General features: G+C 58.6%; 1 protein-coding gene across 1 annotated transcript; it reads right to left on the bottom strand.

The window, feature by feature from the left end:
• Window positions 1-3,055: 3,055 nt before the first annotated feature.
• CDX1 (caudal type homeobox 1) lies at window positions 3,056-15,604 on the bottom strand. Its single transcript, XM_026122589.2, has 3 exons — window positions 15,064-15,604; window positions 5,160-5,305; window positions 3,056-4,878 (listed from the first exon to the last, which is right to left on the bottom strand). Exons 1-3 carry the CDS (start codon window positions 15,488-15,490, stop codon window positions 4,672-4,674), a joined length of 780 nt encoding a protein of 259 aa, XP_025978374.2. The 5' UTR covers window positions 15,491-15,604; the 3' UTR covers window positions 3,056-4,671.
• Between the last annotated feature and the right edge of the window lie 1,043 nt (window positions 15,605-16,647).

Raw genomic sequence — 16,647 nt, forward strand, 5'->3', positions numbered from 1 at the left:
AGAGGCTGGCGTCAGCGCATTGCAGCTGCCCCAGCCCTGCATCACGGGGCTCGGACCGATCCCTGCACAAACAGCCCAGCCTTCCCGGGACGGGCGGCAAGCTGCTGTCCTCTTGTCTCTGGGGAATATTTCCTGGCAGAGGGCTCCAGGTGTAACGTTACCCCTGAAGGTGGTTATTGATGCAGCCCCCAAAGGGATGCTCCATTTGTAGAGCACCTTTCTCCACTGTGGCCAGTGTTGCTTGGACAGCAGAGCCGTCAGCCCACCATCACCTGGGATGACGAGGGGCAGCCAGGGAATAGACACCCTACGCCAGCATCCGGGGTGATCCAGCATCTCGTTCCAGCACAGTCTTGAGTGTGGCATCACCCTGAACTGATCCCTGGCTCCAGCCCCAAGACAGTCCGCGGAGGGGGCCACAGCTGCCTGGGTCCTTTCCAGCCCTGGAGGTGGAGGCAGCATCGACCTTGCCCCCGCCCCAAGCGGGCAGCCACGGCACAGCACAGCGCACACCGGCAGCCATGCATGAAAGGGAAGCCTTCGGCAGTCTTCAAGCAGCTTTTCTAGAAAGCTTTGCTCTCCTCGCTGCAATCCCAGGGATGTGAACTAGCCCTTTCCCTCCCCAGGGGACGGAGTGCGGGAGCTCAAGGGCATTCAGGGCACAGGGAAACAACCTCCTCAGCCTGCTCTGTCTGAGCACGCTGTGCCTGAGAGCCAGCATCGCCACCGCTTCTTGCAGTCGCTGTCGCAAGAGAAAGCAACGCGCAGGCTGGGGAAATCACCCTCGCCCACGCTGCAGCCCGTTGGGGGCCCGCGGGGCGGACGCAGCCCACCAGCGTTAGGGCTAAGGAGGTGCTGCCTGACGGCGAGGTGGGCCCGTGCCCAGATCGGGTCCACAAGACACAAGGAAGGCGACAAGCGCCGCAGCGCTCGGGTTAGTCACTGCTGGGAAGCGTGCCATCTCGGAGGCTGCTGGCAGGCTGGCCACGTTTTGGGCCACCTGTTGCGCATGGCCTTATTTTGATGATTATTTCAAGATTTCTCCAAGGAGGGGTGCACCCAGGCAGCGTGAGCTGGAGGGGAGCGCGGAGAAGGGAACAGAAAGAAACCGTGGGGGCTTGTTGGTGCCTGGGGTCACCCAGCAGGTCCCCTCCAGCCTGTCATGCCCTCCAGGGCCACACAATGCGGGAGCAGCTGCCACAGATGAAAAAGCGGTTGCTGGTCACCTGCCATGGGTGCAACCATCAGAGGAGACTTGGGCCAAAGAGCCCAAAGATGGCGGTAGGTGCACAAGCCCCAAAGGGCTCACCCAACCCCACCAAAGTGATGGCTTGAGTGAGGCAGGGGATGGCACAGGAGCTGGGAAGTCGCAGATGCATTTCGCCAGCCAAGGCAAGGAGTGTGCATATGTGTGTGTGTGTGCGCGTGTGCTGGGGGAAGGGATGGCTGGGTGTGTGGGCACATTTATTGCCTCTTCCCGCCAGCGCCTGCTCCCTGTGCACACAGAGGCGGCAGGAACCCAAGGGCACAGCCCAGGGCTGCCTGGACTTTTACCCTGCTGTGCAAACAGGCAGGCGCCTGATTAGGGGATCAGTTGGAATTTCAGCCTGTCAACGGCAGCCGGGAACCTCGCCAGGGCCGGCGGCAGAGCATCTTCCCTCCCTGCGCAAACCGGCCATCCTGCCGCTCCTCCACATGCCCCGCACAAGGGAGCCCTGAGCCTGGTTCCCAGCCACTGTCGCAGGAGGGCAGCTCCTCTCCAAGAACAGAGGGGCTTCGAGCAAGACGTTGCAGGTGCTGGCAATGTTCAGGTTTGGGGAGCACCACCCCGTCCCCTGCAGAGGCAGGATCCCTCCAGTTGCTCTTCATCCCCATGTGGCAAAGATGCTGCAAATCAAAGGCAGGCAAATCCCGGCCAGTCCCCAGCATGGGGGCCACACTGGAGTCTCTGCACAGGAGCGGACCCTGGTTTCCCCTGGCCTTGCCCAGCTCTGTGGTCCGCTGGCCCATCCAGGCTGTCTCTTTTCCCATATCTCACTCCATTTCCTCTTCCTCCACCTGTTTTAGCTACTCATGACCCCACATCCCCAGCAGCATGTTGCAGAGGAAGGAGCAGTGCCAGTTCAGCTGCAGCCGTGCCCCTGCTGCAGCGAGCGCACGGGTTCCCAGGGTGCAGCGATGGGTGCAGCCGCTGTTGCGAGGTCAGGAACAACCCTTTGCTCTGCCCCTCTCTGCATTGCCACCTCAGCATCCTGCTGCTGCACCTCCGTCTCCTCCACCCACGAGGCACAAGGACTTTATCCTGCACCTGGTGTCCTTCCCGAGACACCCACACTTCCCTTTCCCCAGCCATTGCTTGGCACATTATGGGGCAGAAGGAGCAGTTTTGGTGTAGGGAGTCAGGGCAGCTCCATGTTTGATGCAAGCACAGCCATGGCCAGGCTCAGCCCATCCAGGCCCGCTCTCGCTCATCATTGCCTCTCCATGCAGCCGGGCACCAATGCCAGCTGTTCCAGGCACTATCTCACATCCTCGTTTCGTGTTTGCTCTTCTTGGACAAGGAGGATATTCAGCCCCTCAACAGCCATAAAATGAGATTAGAGACTGGGAGGCGCCAATGGGAGGCCGCCACGTCCATGGGTAGCTGGCCTTGTTCTTTGGTCTCCACCAGCCCATGCTCAGCCTCTCCCCTTCCTGGCTGCCCCTGAGGCTGCGGGTTTGCAGCCACTGGGACGCCCAGCACGGCCAACTGGCACCACGAGCAGGAGCTGGCACGTGGTGGGACCATGCCGGGTTGCAGCCCTCAGTGACCCCAGCAGTGCCTCTGTGGAAGGGAGGGGAGCACCACACAGTGAAGGATCTCTTTGCACCCTTCCTGGTGGAGATGGCTCAGCCGGGCAGGAGCTGGGGCCCGGACTCCTCCTCAGCTGGCAGCCCCAGGGCACCTGGGGGCATTGCTGCTGTGCAAGACCCACACCCAGCATCCCTTCCCGGGCGTTGCGCGGCAGCCACAACAGCCTGAGCTGCGAGGAGGCGGCAACAGAGCTGTGGCATGTGGGATTCCTGCTAGCTTTTATTTTTACCAATGCTTAAAAAATAAAAAGGAAAACCAATTCTGCTTTATATACACAAAAACTGAGCCGAAGTCCTGAGCCGATGCAATCGCTCGTCTGCGCCACCGACTGCAGCCAGCAGTGGTGACCGAGGGAAGTGCCACCAGGGACACTCAGAGGTGGCAAGCATTGGAGAGACCCCGATGCAGGGCCCGACTGGGTCCATGCTGGAGCCGTGGCCCTGGGTGCCTTGCTTTCTTCTCTCAGCTCTAGGAGGGAAGCAGCAGCCCAGGAGCTCCCAGCACAGTCTGGGGCAGGATCCCAGCTGCTCCCTGCTGGCCTTTAGGGTGTCTGAAACAGGGCCAACACAGCAATCAGGAGTGGGCAGGATAAATGGAGTTTTTGGCTGCAATTCTCCAGCAGGATAAGAGGGGACAGCAGAGACCTGCCTGGTGGCCCTCCCATGAGGTAGGACATCAGAGCAGCCCCCCAGTATGCTGTGTAAACCCAGCATGGGTGCATTCATTTGCATTCATTACTGGCCCAAGATACATGGTGAGGACAAAACCCAGAGTCCTTTGGGTATTGAAGAGAACAGCAAAACCCCACGCCACTGTCTTTGGAAATCACCACCTCCATCACCGCGCGCCAGCTCTTCGTCTCCCCTGCCAGCCCCAGCCCCAGCCATGAAGAGCAGCCATTTCCAGTGCCTGCGGCTGCTGCAGTCCCCGCAGCGCAATGCAATACGTTTGCCGGATGGAGACTTGGCATGTCTCCATGTGGTGCTCCATGGACGCACCTCAGTTGCCACGCTGCAGGAGAACACAGTTGTTTTCTGCGTAGAGAGTGAGGCTCCAGACCCGGAGCAGCATAGGCAGCGCCCGGGAGTGCAGGAGGGGTGCTGCGGGGATGGCTGCAGTGCATAGTGGAGACATGCGTGGGAAACTTGCCGAGGGTGTGCTCTGGCTCAGGGCTGTCAGCGCTGGTTTAAAGGAGGGCTCCAGTTCTCCCTCAGGCACCAGCAGGCTCTTCTGTCTGCAGCCACGTCAGCCAAGGGTCCTGCCTTACTCGCACCGTCCAGCTTGCTCTTCCTTCTGCATCCCCTTTCCTAGCATGGCAGATCCAGGAGACCAGTTCAGCTCAAATTTGTTTTGCCTTAAGTCCAGCCAAGTCTGTTTTCTCAGTCTTGTTTGAACTGCCCCAAAAGCACCAGGCAGCTGGATCACCAGGAGGACCGCGAAGGAAGCATCCCACAAGCTCCATCTGATGTGCTGCAGGAAAGTCTTCCTCCACCACCAGCTCACACCTCCAGCCAAGAACCCTCCTTCCTCTCTAATAACACCAAGATCCCGCTTTGGGCTATCAACACTGGAGGCCAGATCAATGTGTTTCCTGCAGGAGAGCAATACTACCTAACCTATCGTTTTGTATGTAGGCGAGAGCCCACAAGCCCCTTGGGAAGATCATGGTGCCACCTTGTCCAGCCTCGTGGACTGCCCCATTGGGTCAGCCAGGGAACATTGTGTCTTTAGGAGGGGACTGTCACTCTTCAGAGCATGCTGGCCAGCTTGGCTCTGCCGCATAGTGCTTATCTCTCAGTGTCTGTAGCTGCTGGGGGTTAAGGCATGAATTCCTCCTTGATCGTCAGTGGAGAGGAGGAGACGAGGTTTGGGGCAGTGCTGCTGCACAGGCCTCCGATGGGCCCCGGCGTGCCAACGGCTGGAGGTGTCGGTGTGGTGGTGCTGGTGGGCTGGCTTTGCTGCTGCATCTTCTTTTTGTTCACCTTCCTCTCCTTCGCCCTCCGATTTTGAAACCAGATTTTCACCTGTAGGGAGAAATGGACAGCGGTAGAGAGAAGGGGACACAGCAGAGGATGACAACCCTTGTAGCACCCCTGGGGAGGGGGGAACATCCTGGGGTTTAAAGAGAAGGACGAGCTATAGGGCAAGGTCGCCTTCACAGGGAGGACAACATTGTCTCCTCTGGGCTGCAGCCCTCCCGTTTCCCAGCCCAGCTTGCCTAGAGACCTCCATCTCCACCCAGACGGAGGTTTCCCACCAGGCTCAGCATGGCGAGGGGGCCCCCCCGGGGCAGCGCAGCACTGACCTGCCGTTCGGTGAGCCCCAGGGCAGCGGCCAGCTCAGCTTTTCGGCGGATGGTGATGTAGCGGCTGTAGTGAAACTCCTTCTCCAGCTCCAGGCGCTGGTGGTCTGTGTACACCACCCGGTACTTGTCTTTCGTCCTGGTCTTGCCTGGCAGAGACAGAGGAGTGGGATTAGCCAGGAGGGGGCCTGGAGGGGCAGCAGGAGGGGTAGGAGCATCCCCGAGGGCATGGAGGAACTGCACGAACCCATGGGGAGCTCAGGAGACAGCAACGCCCTGGGGACCGGCAGGCAAGAGAAAAGAGATGCTCCTTCTAAATGCAGGGTGGCCCGGGAGCATGAAACGCAGCATGGCAGGGTCCAACCTGCAGCGCTGGCACTGCGCCGCGGAGCCCCTCTGCAAACCAGACCCGGCCAGGGAGCAAGGACGGCACTGCAGACCTTTGGCAGCTTCTCGGTTTAACTTCGACATCCTCAGATGAATGAGGATTTTTGTTTTCCAGGGAGTTTCATCACCCTCTCAAGGAAGGCTGGCCATCCCTGAGAGTTTGCTAACAAAAATGTAGTGCTTTCCTCCACAGAATAGCCCTGAAGGCAGCAAATAAACACAGCTGTGAATATTTGCTGCTCCACTCAAAATCACCAAACCCTGTTTCAGGGTGTCGGGAGAGACAGAACCAGGTTTTCAGCTGAGCAGCCACTGTCCTTCTGACTGGGAATCTGGCCAGTTGTCTGCCTGGAAGACAGGCCATTAGGCATGTTTGCCCATCTTTTCCTGAATTGCTGCCATGGAGAGCAATGCTGCCGTGGGAAGGGGCAGGGCCAAGCCCTGAACAGCTCTGCAGATCTCCCCGGGGCATGCACCAGCGTGGACAGGGAGGCAGGATTCAGCTGTGTGCTTTGGCCCGGGAATTTTCTCCTGTTCTCAAGACGGAAACAGCAGTTTTTGCCCTAAGAGGCTCCAGCAGGGCCCTTGGGGGATCTGCTGCAGCCCTTCCAGCCCCAGCACCTGTCAAGAGTCAGAGGAGGCATCGGTTGCAACCACAGACCATCCTGCTAACCACCAACCAAACAGCAGACCTGATTAACCTCGCTCTTAGTCTGCTTCCCCAAGAAAATAAGGCCTATGCTCTGCTCACCTGTCATTCTGTTTGTCTGCTCCTGCTAATAACTCCTTGGCACACTGTCTAGTTTGGGCCAAATCTGATGGACATTGAGAAATTTCAGAGACCTTTTAAAGTTCTGGCTAGCCTGGCAGAAGCAGGAGTTGGAGTGGCACAGAGCAAAACTCCACTTCCACAGAGAGAGACAGCAGCGCAGACTCAACCCTAGTTAGACATCAGAGAATCCCCACATAGCGACACCTCCACCCCCAGCATGCAAATCCGCTTGTTTACCAGCCAACTCGATTTTATTTTTAAGCATCTCAGAACGTGTTAGTAACATTGCAAGATGATCACTCGGAGACGCACGCAGGCTTGCCGGGGTAACTGCTCCCCCGGAGCCCGGGGCTCCGGCGCAAGAGCAGTCCCGGGCTGTTGGCACAAGCGGGGCAGCGGCAGGGGCAAGCTGAGGCCACCCTGAAAGATTGAAGCCCAGGGCAATCCCTGCTCTGTGAGGCCCCAGCCCTCTCCTTGCTTGGGGATGCAGGGAATTTCCCAGGAAAAAAGGCAGCTGCTTTTCTGTTAGCAACCAAGAGCAGGGAATGGGCTTCCTACTGCAGCTTGCCACTGAGCGCATGTCAGGATGTGCAAAAGTCTGGTTGCGGGTGGGTGCCTGGGGTGGGTAGGGGTTGGCAAGCGTTTCGCCCTGCTGGGACGTGACCCCAGCGCTCCCAGGCATGAAAGCAGCCACTCCGCAATTGGAGTCGGAGCGCGATTTCCATGACTATATCGCTCTTTGTGCCCTCCTTCGCGGCCTGCAGCAGGCTGCTCGGGGCCAGCGTTCACACGGGGTCGGCACGCTGGGAGCGGGATAATGCCGGGGTCAGCACGGCCTACTCCCTGCTTCCAGGTGGGAGGAGCACAGGGTTCCTGAGCAATTCCCAAATAGCACTGAGGCTTCCCGGTGGCCTGAGCAGGAGGGAAGGAGCTCAGCAAGGCTGTAACATGCCAGGAATAGAAACCAAATCGCCCAGCACCAGGGCTGGGCTTTAGCCACTAAATCATATGTGACGGATGCGATGAATTTAGTCAGCACTTTTATCCCCCGAAGGTAGAAAAGACTCAAAGCAAGTGGAGATCCCAGCTCATTTTGGAGCTGTTTGGAAGAGAGCATTTAGTCCCTCCTTACCACAGATGAGAGCAAACCTTCCTATGGTCACAGAGGGTGACTATACAAGTAAAAAGCAGGTGTACAAAGGGAATTTGCTTGCGTATGATGTGTATAGAAACGCCTGCAGGCAAGCGGCTGAGAGACAGTGATTTAGCATGCGTGGGATCTCCCGCAGCAGAGCCGTGCTTCGTGTCCCCGCCAGCAGCCACCAAATGGGTCTGTCCCAGCCGCACACCACCATCAGCTCTTCCCTGCCAAAGGGGGATTTTTGCAAGGCTTTTTTTCTTTCTGGGCGTTTGCTGTTTGCTGTAAATAGGAGCTGGTGGCTCAAAACAAAACCAAGTGATAAGATGGGACAGCCACCCCAGCAGCCTGGCCGGCGGGCAGCACCACCGCTACTCCCGCGGGAGCTCTGCCTTTTGCACCACGGTGCTTCCGCCTCTCGCAGCCCCACGGGGCCTCCTGAAGAGCTCGTCGGCATAAGAAGGCCGTCTGCATGCACATCCCGGAGTGACCCATGCTGAATTTGCAAATGCATCGATTCCCAAGGAGTTACAAAATGAGTGAGATGCACCAGCTGAGGTTTACACAGGGTTTAGCAGCTCCGTGAGAAACCGTGCTCACTCGCTGTCTCTGCTCCAGGCTCAGGGACTCCTACAAGTTTTCTCTTTTCTCATATAAATTTATCTTTTTAATTACTCTAAAATCTAAACCATTTGAAAACAAAAAACTTCCTGAACTGATTATGCTTTAAAAATGGTCTTATTTGAAATAGTACTATTTGCATACCATGGCTCAGAGAAAAAAAGTTGGAAAGAACCAATTTCCAGATAAAGTTAAAAAAAAAAAAAACTAAAGAAAGGAGATGTGAATACCACATGTGCCATGAATCTTAGCAGGAATTATTATTTGCTGCTCCAGCTGTAAATAGATCCATCACTGCTTGTTCTTTATTATTCCCTCTTCATCATTTGTCCTCAATGAATTCTCTTCTTTGTCTCAAGTCTTCCAGATTCCCAGTCGTGCTGGTGAGCCATCGCCATGTGAGTGGGGTGGATAGCCAGTCCCTTGCTGCTAAACATCAAGCAGCAAAGAGCCAAAGCACAGCGTTCACAAGCAAGCCAGAGATGGAAAGTTATTCATCTCGACTAATTGCTGGTTTCAACTATGTTTGCTGAATTCAGGAATGTATTGTGGGTGATTCACAAGGAAAAAGAAAGGGATTTGCAAGAAATACTATTGACAATGAATAATTCAGCTACCTTGAATATGAATGCTGAGTTGCACTTAACTCTCTCTTGGCGGTGGCCTTTTATAGCTCTGTGAAAGGAAAGAGGGAAGTTGGGACAAGCCACCCCAGCTCCTGGGGAAAGCCCTCCAAAGCTCTGCAGGGCTCATGGACCAGCCAAGGGATGGAGCAGCTCCTGGCAGCCCTGGCACTGACTTCTCCTCTCCAAGAGAAAGCAAGAAACTCCAGAGGTGGTGAACCTGCCCCAAAGCACCAGCACGGAGGGTTCCATGGGTCTGGTGAAGCCGGCTCTGCCAGCCCTGGTGCAACTGTGGGTAATTGGGGTGCAAAGAGCTCTGACTTCCCCCATGAAGTCTTGGGTTTACTGCAGAACTTCTTGTAAGGCAAGACATCATCCCCTCATGCAAAAGGACCTCCTGCAAGGCAGAAGGGAGGATGAACCGGACCTCCTGGCCGTGCCCCGGCTCAACGAGCTGCCACAGCACCTTTGCTTCCCGCAGCCCATTGCAGGCAAAACCTGCCTTCCTCACAGCATGGCCGCTAGCCCCTTCCAGCCCTGCCACGCGTTTCAGCTCCTCCCTCTTGTCCCCAAAAGACCAGGCAGACGACCTGCTCAGGCAGCTGAAGCAAGCCACTCACGGGGCCAGCGGGGAGGATTTCAGCTTCGAGATCAAGGAAGGGCCAATGGCTGCGTGGGGAGAGGGTATCATTCCTGTTGTTAATGTATAACCCTAATAGCACTCACCTTAGCCATGATTAGATAAGGGAATAGCTTTAATGTGCTGTACAAACCCCAAAGGACGCACTCCTGAGCGTGTATGCACACTCACGCACACACCCCACGGGCACCGGGGTCCCGCTGCCCCGCTGCCATCTGCTTCCCACAGCCCCTTTCTCCCAAGGAAAGGGGCCCCACACGCAGCGGTGCCAGCGGAGAGGAGCACAGACCCGCACGCCTTTCTAAAGGCGTCTCTGTTTCACGGGTCAAAAGCCGTGCTTGGAGCAATGCAACCGCTGAGCCAGCCAGCTTGGCAGTGGCGAGGGAGCCGGGTGCGCGAGGTGCTCTGCGCGGCACGGGTGGGCTGCGGGTGCGCTGCGGGTGCGCACCGGGAGATGCGCTCAGCCGGCGGGCGCGTGCCCCGCTGCGCAGACCCGCCGCTTCAGCGCAGGCTCTGGCCCCAGCCAGGCGCTGTTTGCACAGCCTCGTCTGCCCATCTGTCTGCACCACGTGCCTATTTCCAGACTAGTGGCACTATTTTAATACTGAAAAGCACTATATGTAAAAGCACCAGCGCCAGTGAGCATCTAAGGAAGAACCTCTCTGAGCTGGGGTTACACTGCAGTAAGACAGAGCAAGGCTGTTGGGGGAGCTCCCCCAGCTGAGTGCTTTTAGTCCATGATAAAACTGCTTCTGAACAAGCAGAGTCTACTTCCAAAGAGGATAAACTCCTTGCACCCCAGAGTAAGAAGAGCTGCTACATCAGGATTTGCTGTCCCTCCCCAGGAAGAGCTTCAGTGAAAACTTCCCTCCACCCCACATAGGTTAGTCAATGTTGCTGATGGAGAAACTGAGGCACAGAGGCAGCTTTGAACCAGAGAGGATGCCAGAGTCAGAGCTGTGGGATGCGATCCCTGGTGTGACTCCCCCTGGCCAGCTCTAGCCCATGGTCCTTGTACAGGTCCACAGCGGGAAAACCCCCCGCTGCTGCAGGGAGCAAAGAGGGAGGCAGCTTCCCCACAACAGACACCCCAGTCCCATGTGATGACGAGTCTTCTCATAGGACTTGGAAGCCTCCAGGCTTGCTGGAGTCAACCTCATGTGGCAGCCAGATGTGCTCCAGCTGCTTCTGGGTGGCTGGGCGGATGCTCCCTCTGCTGAGCGAAGGCAACCGCAGATGCCCCTGCAGCAGCACCTGGCCTGAGGTGGCCCTGCTGACGGCACACTGCCTCCATCGCAACTCCACCAAACCACCCTGAGACCCCATCCCTCCTGCACACGCTGCTCTGGGCCATGTTGTGTGCCACCAGGCTTGGCCAATGCACTGAGGCCTCTCGCATGCCCATGGGATCCCAGCCCCAGCCAGACTGTGCCAGGTGGGGAGATGAACCCATGCGCCTCTCCTACCTTGGGGATGGGAACAAACAGGGCAGGGTGTCCACCAGCCTTCCCATTCCCTTGCATGGTTCAATGTCCTCAAAAGTTTTTGCTCTGCCCCAGCGGTGATGGATGAGGTGACTGAGGCAGCACGAGGGACAGGGGCCATGCGGCTGCCAGTGAGAAATGAGCCCCTCCAGAGGGCAATTCATCTCCGCATGATTGCTGTCTGAGATCATTTCTCTGCAAAAGAGGGCGTTGCATTTAGAGAACTGCCAGGTATCTAAAACGGGGTAGGAGGAACCATCCTTTCCCACCCGGTGTACATGTTGACCTTCTCTATTTGCATGGCAGAGGGAGGAGTTGCTGAACAACTGCGCACCCCAAGGACCCCACCAATGCTCCCCAGCACCTGGTCCCTGTCAGAGAAACAGGCTGTTTCAGAGCCAGGTGCACTGACAGCGAGCCCCATCCATGCCCCGGGTGCCCCTCTTGTGAGGGATGAGGGCTTCTCCAGCACCCCAGCGACCCCCTGCACCTCCAGCGCAGCTCCCTGCAGAGCCTGCGGCGCCGTCAGCCCAGCGCTGAACCAGTCTGTGCAATTCTGCCTGGTACCAAAGACGTCCAAGGAAACAGCACTGATCCCGCGGTCACCACACTAGCAACGAAACCCGATTCGGCTTGAAATATCATCTCCTGAAAATGCTTCACTGACAAACCTGTGCCACAGATCCCGATGGCTTTATAGCCTCCTACATGCAGGGGCTTGAGCTCTGTGTTTCCAAAAAGCCCAGTGGTTTTGGTATAAATAGGAGCATGCGTGGCATATGGGTGATGGGACTGGTGGCAGTGGAAGGGCAGAAACGGGAATGTGGCCACGCTTCTCCGATGGTGCAGAGCCGGATCTGGAGGGCGCAGACTGGCACGAGGGAGCATGGGCTCACCCCGGCAGCACTCCCGGCTGCTGGTGCAGGGCCTCGCTTCCCCCGTCACAGCTCCTCCAGGGCTCAGCCCATGGCTGCTGTGCTCCCACCAGCCTCCTTGCCCTCTTCTCGGCTGTCCACCTTGGCATTGCAACCTGAGTCCAACTCCCTGCTCAGTCCCAGGGGGAGCAGGAGCATCCCAGGGGCCGCGTGGGGAAGGATCCAGCCCCTTATCCCTGCAATCGCAAAGCTAACAGCGCTGGAGCGGGCGTCCTTGAAGGTCCCCTGCAGGAAACATCTGCCATTGGCCAGTGGTTTAAGTGTCCCTTCACTAATCCCAAGGTATTAGCCGGCCAAGCCCATCACGTAGGTACCTCCAACACTCGAGGGAAGCCCTTTTTGCTCAAGGAAAGTCAATTCTAGGAAAGTCCGAGAAGCCTGTACCTTGGCCAGCAGGCCTAGCTGCTCCACAAATCCCACCGGAGGCCAGGAGCAGGTTGTGGGTTAATAATTTAAGGTGAGAAGACCAATGGGGAGAAGACCCACGCCGGCGCGTGCACACCAAGGGAGCTAGCCAAAAAAAGGCTTTCAGAGGGAGCGATGGTGCAGCGCTCGCCAGGAGCACCCAGCCACGCGTGCTGCTCTTGAAACCTGCCTTTCCGGGGGGAAACATCTTTCCGGCTCATTACAGGGATTTTATTGTTTCCTGCAGCTTCCAAGGACCAAACTAGAGCAGCAAAAACAAAGCCGAGAGCACTCCGAAGCCTGCGGCCCACGGCGCTGCTCCTGCCCCGCTTTCACCAGCAATGCCGAGCAGCGCGGGCCAGCTCGGCGGCGACGTGGACGCCAGGCCCCCGGCAGTATCTCGCGCTTTACATAACTAACGAGCCCAGGGTGAATTTCAAAGTTCAGGGAGCCACCGTTTCCTGCAGCCTCGCTGAGCTTTTTATAGAGCCGGGGTGCAATTCACGAGGAAGCTTGCAAATAATTGTGAACGAGGAGGAAGCGCGAGGCTTTGACACTTGGCTCGTGAAGATTTGATGAGTGGAGAAAGAGGTGACGCTTGAGAGCGAAGTGAACCCGGAGGACATCTCCGGGCTCGGTTCTCTCTAACCCCTCGTTTCTAGCCACCAGCCCTCTGGCATCGCCATCCCTTTTTTTGCAGGGTTTTGCTGGTTGGGTTATTTTTCTCCCGCTATTGATAGTTCAGCCGGGTGAAACGCACACATATTTAGCGACAGGTATATAAAACCATCCCCAACAAAGCCTGGCTCTGCGGTGACTCACTAGGAGACTTCCCATTGATTTTCCTTGGGCTCTGGATTTGTGGAAACCCCCAACGCACTTGTTTTTCCCTGAGAAAAATTTTCTGTTAGCGAGGCACAGCTCTTTCCCCAAAGCTTTCAGCTGACAGAATAGCTGTTTATTCAAGGAAAGACAGAGAAGGAACCTCGATTTACAGCCCTCTGAAGTATTATGATTTATAGCATTCATAATGAAACTGTTGATATTTATAGCAAAAAAGCCCGTGCATTAATTTCCTATTCCCACTGCGGCGAGGTGGGTAGTCAATCAATCCAGCCTGATTAATGTCCAGCTTATTGATTTCAATAACACAATTCATTTAAGAATTTCGCCCTTATCTATGTCAAACCTGCCTCTGCCCTGCTTGTTTTCAAGCTTAATGGATAAAGCGTCTGAAGCATGTGCAGCTTTTATTTTTTTTTTTTTAAGGACAGCCCTGGAAAATGCGTGGGATTTTAATTCCTCGGAGATCCTAAGGCTGGGAAATCAAATCCGAGGGGAATTTTGCTGCCGATTAGCAAAGCCAGGCTGTGTCCCGCCGTCTCCCCGCACGTGGTCCCACCACGGCCGAATCCTGCCGCCGCCCCGGAGGCCCCTTGGCCCTGAGGGCTCCCGAGCAGCACCGGGCTGGGACCCGGCGTGGAGGCCCGGATGCAACGGCAGGGCTTTAGTCTGCCGGCGAGTGAAGGAACGGGGCATGCGGCTGGATCCAGGACCGCGCGAGCGGGGCTCAGCAGAGCCCGGCCACCCGCCCCACCGGCCGCGCTCACCGGCTCTGCCCGGGGGCCGCGCACGAGGAGACAATGGCTGATTTATTTGTCCCTTTGTGTGCGTTTAATCTAAGCGATACAAACTGCGCAACTAATGGTATTTTTTCACGATTCAATCAATCCGACTGTCACGTAACTCAATCAGAGGCTCTTTCAAGCCCCTGCTCTATCTCAGTCCCGCTGCTGGCTGTAAAACCATTCCCTTGATCCAGAGATGTGTGCTGATGTCTTTCTCCCCTCATTAGTTTCCTCCTCTGAAGAAACCGAGAGGTTCAGACCTACAAAACCTGCAGAAGCTCCCAAGCCCCGGCTGCATTCGCCGCCTGAGAAAGCGCTGTGGGGCTCGCGTTTGCCTTCGCGCCCGGGGAGGGGGCACAAAGCAAAAGCGGCCCCAAGAAATCCCCCTCCAGCTTCAGCCACCTGCACGGAGCCACTTGTGCACCGAGTTTGGCCTCCAGCAGTGCTCTGCTGTCCTCGCTGGGGACCCCAGGCCGGGGCAGAGGGGGCCACAGCGGGCAGGACGCAGCAATCGCAGGGGACATGAAAGGGGCATCTGGAGCCCGGCACCTCGCTGCCAAAGGAGCCGGCCCCATCTCCATGACAAAGCGAAGCCCTTGTCAATTTGGGCTGGCCCCGAGGGGGGAACCTGCCCACCGCCTTTGAAGTGGGCAGGGGGCTCTGGTGGCCCAGACACTTCCACTTCCCGCCCGGGTCAGGAGTTCAGCGGGGCAGGACCCCGGGACGGCGGGGACAGGACCTGGGGGGACAGCAGAGACAGGACCCCGGGGACAGCAGGGCAGCACCCAGGGGACAGCAGGTCACAGGCAGCACAGCAGTGAGCACCGGAGCAGGGACGCTGCCCAGGCAGCGTACGGCACCCACGCTGCACCCAGCGCACGCCCTGTGCCCAGCAAGCCGGCGCGCATGCACCCGCAGCGTGCAGCGCAGAGCACCGGCACCCATCCTGCACCAGGCACCTTCCCCAAAGCCGCCACACCTTGCACGCACGCAGCACATGGCACACCTTCCCCCCGGCACGCCGAACCCGGGGGGACGCGGCGCCTTCCTCGAACACGCGTACGGCACAAGGCACCTTCCCCAAGCGTGCAGCACCTTGCACACGCACCTACCGCGTGAGACCTTCCCCAAGGAGAGGGGCCACCAAGCCGCGCGTGCCCTCCCTACTGCCCCTGGGTGGGCCAGACGCGGAGCAGGATCCGGCCCCGCGGGACTGCAGCATCGGGCGGCTGCAGGCAGAGGAAGGAGCCGGGGTGGGGGGTGGGGGGACTCACCGCTGCTGCTGGTGCTGGGAATGCTGCGCCTCATCCACTCGTAGGGCGTTCGCCGCTGCGCCGTGGGGGAGAGCTGGGGCACCGCGCTGCTGAGCGGCGGCGGCAGCAGCCCTGAGCCCGGCGGCTGCATGGGGTTAAAATCCGGGGGGCTGAATCCGAACTGCCCCGGGGCGGTGGTGGACGAGGCAGCGGCGGTCCCGTACGAGTGCCAGTCCTCCTTGGCCGGGGTGTAGGGAGAGCCCCAGGCGCCCGCGGGCTGCCCGTGGTGCGGGTCGCTGTTAATCCCTGGCACATGGTGGTAGCCAGCAAAGTCCGAGTACTGGGGCGGCCCCGGCACGTAATTCTGGGGGTTGAGGTTGAGGCTGGGGTGCCGGACGGGGCTGGGATACATGTTGGCGTCCTTATCCAAAAGATAGCCTACATACATCTTGGGTGCCCGGCCCCGCGCGCATGCTGCGCCGCTGGCTTGGGGCCCGGCTCAGCGGCTCGGCGGCCGCCCTCCGTCCGCCCCGCGCTCACCTGGGCGCCTTGGGGAGCTGTGTCCCGCGGGCCAGGCGCCTCCCTGCCCCGAGGCTTTTATTGGGCCCAACCTCTCGCAGCATTTGCATTGAAAGGCAGGTTTGCATTTCAAAGTGCAGGATCCCCGGCGGGCGCAAGGGCGGGCGGGCGGCAGCGGGGCCGATTCAAACCTCACCGACCTGCGCTAGGGGTGGCGGGGGGCCCGGCAGCTCCGGGGGGACGCTGCCAAGTGTGTGTTCCCCACCGTGACCACCGCCAAGGGGTTGTCCCCAGGTCACCGGCTCGGTCCCTCTGTGCTGCCCGGCTCTGGGGACGCGCCTGTGGCGTTGCCCACGAGGACGCCCCAGGGGAGCCCACGCGGTTGCTAGAGCCAGCTGCACCCCAGGAGCAGGGTGATGCTGAGCCAGCCCGGTCACAGGGAGCTGGACTGGGGACAGGGCACAAGCCGGGATGTGCCCGGTGTCGGCCCCATCACCCGTGTTGGGGGACGCCGAGCCCTCGCACTGGGGTGGCACTTTCCCGCGCCCGGCAGCAGCATCCGCCTGATCCAGAAGTGGGAAGGGGACGGCGCTGGGTCCCACGAGGTGAGGTAATCCGGGGGCAAACCCCAATCCAGCAGCCCCCTCCAGGCCCAATAGCAATCCTGAGTGCAAGACAGATGGACGGACAGAGCCAGGCAGGGGAGGCCCCCCAGACCCCGCGGGGCACCGGGAACAGGGGCATCCTCCACTCTCACGCCTCGCCCAGCGCAGCCTCCCGGCCCAGGCCTGGTTTTCCTGCCCGAACCCAAGCAGGAGCCCGCGGAGGCTGCTGGGAGGATGTTGGTTACCTCTCTGAGGCCACCTCTCCCCGTTCCTCCACACTGGCCGCTTCCCCTGCTAGATTCAGGCGAGGCCTGGCCCAGCCTTCACCCTCCCAGAGCCTCTCGGATTTGGGGAGCTCTGTGTATTTTGTACCCAACCATTTCTCGCCTTTTTTCCCCTGCTGCTGGTGGCATCAATGGCCAAGTGTGTCCGGGCAGGATGGGAGCGTCCCGGAGCCCCCGCAGCGGCACTGCCGTCTGCT

The sequence above is a fragment of the Dromaius novaehollandiae genome, chromosome 15 (assembly GCF_036370855.1).
Source record: "Dromaius novaehollandiae isolate bDroNov1 chromosome 15, bDroNov1.hap1, whole genome shotgun sequence".
NCBI classification, from domain to species: Eukaryota; Metazoa; Chordata; class Aves; order Casuariiformes; family Dromaiidae; genus Dromaius; species Dromaius novaehollandiae.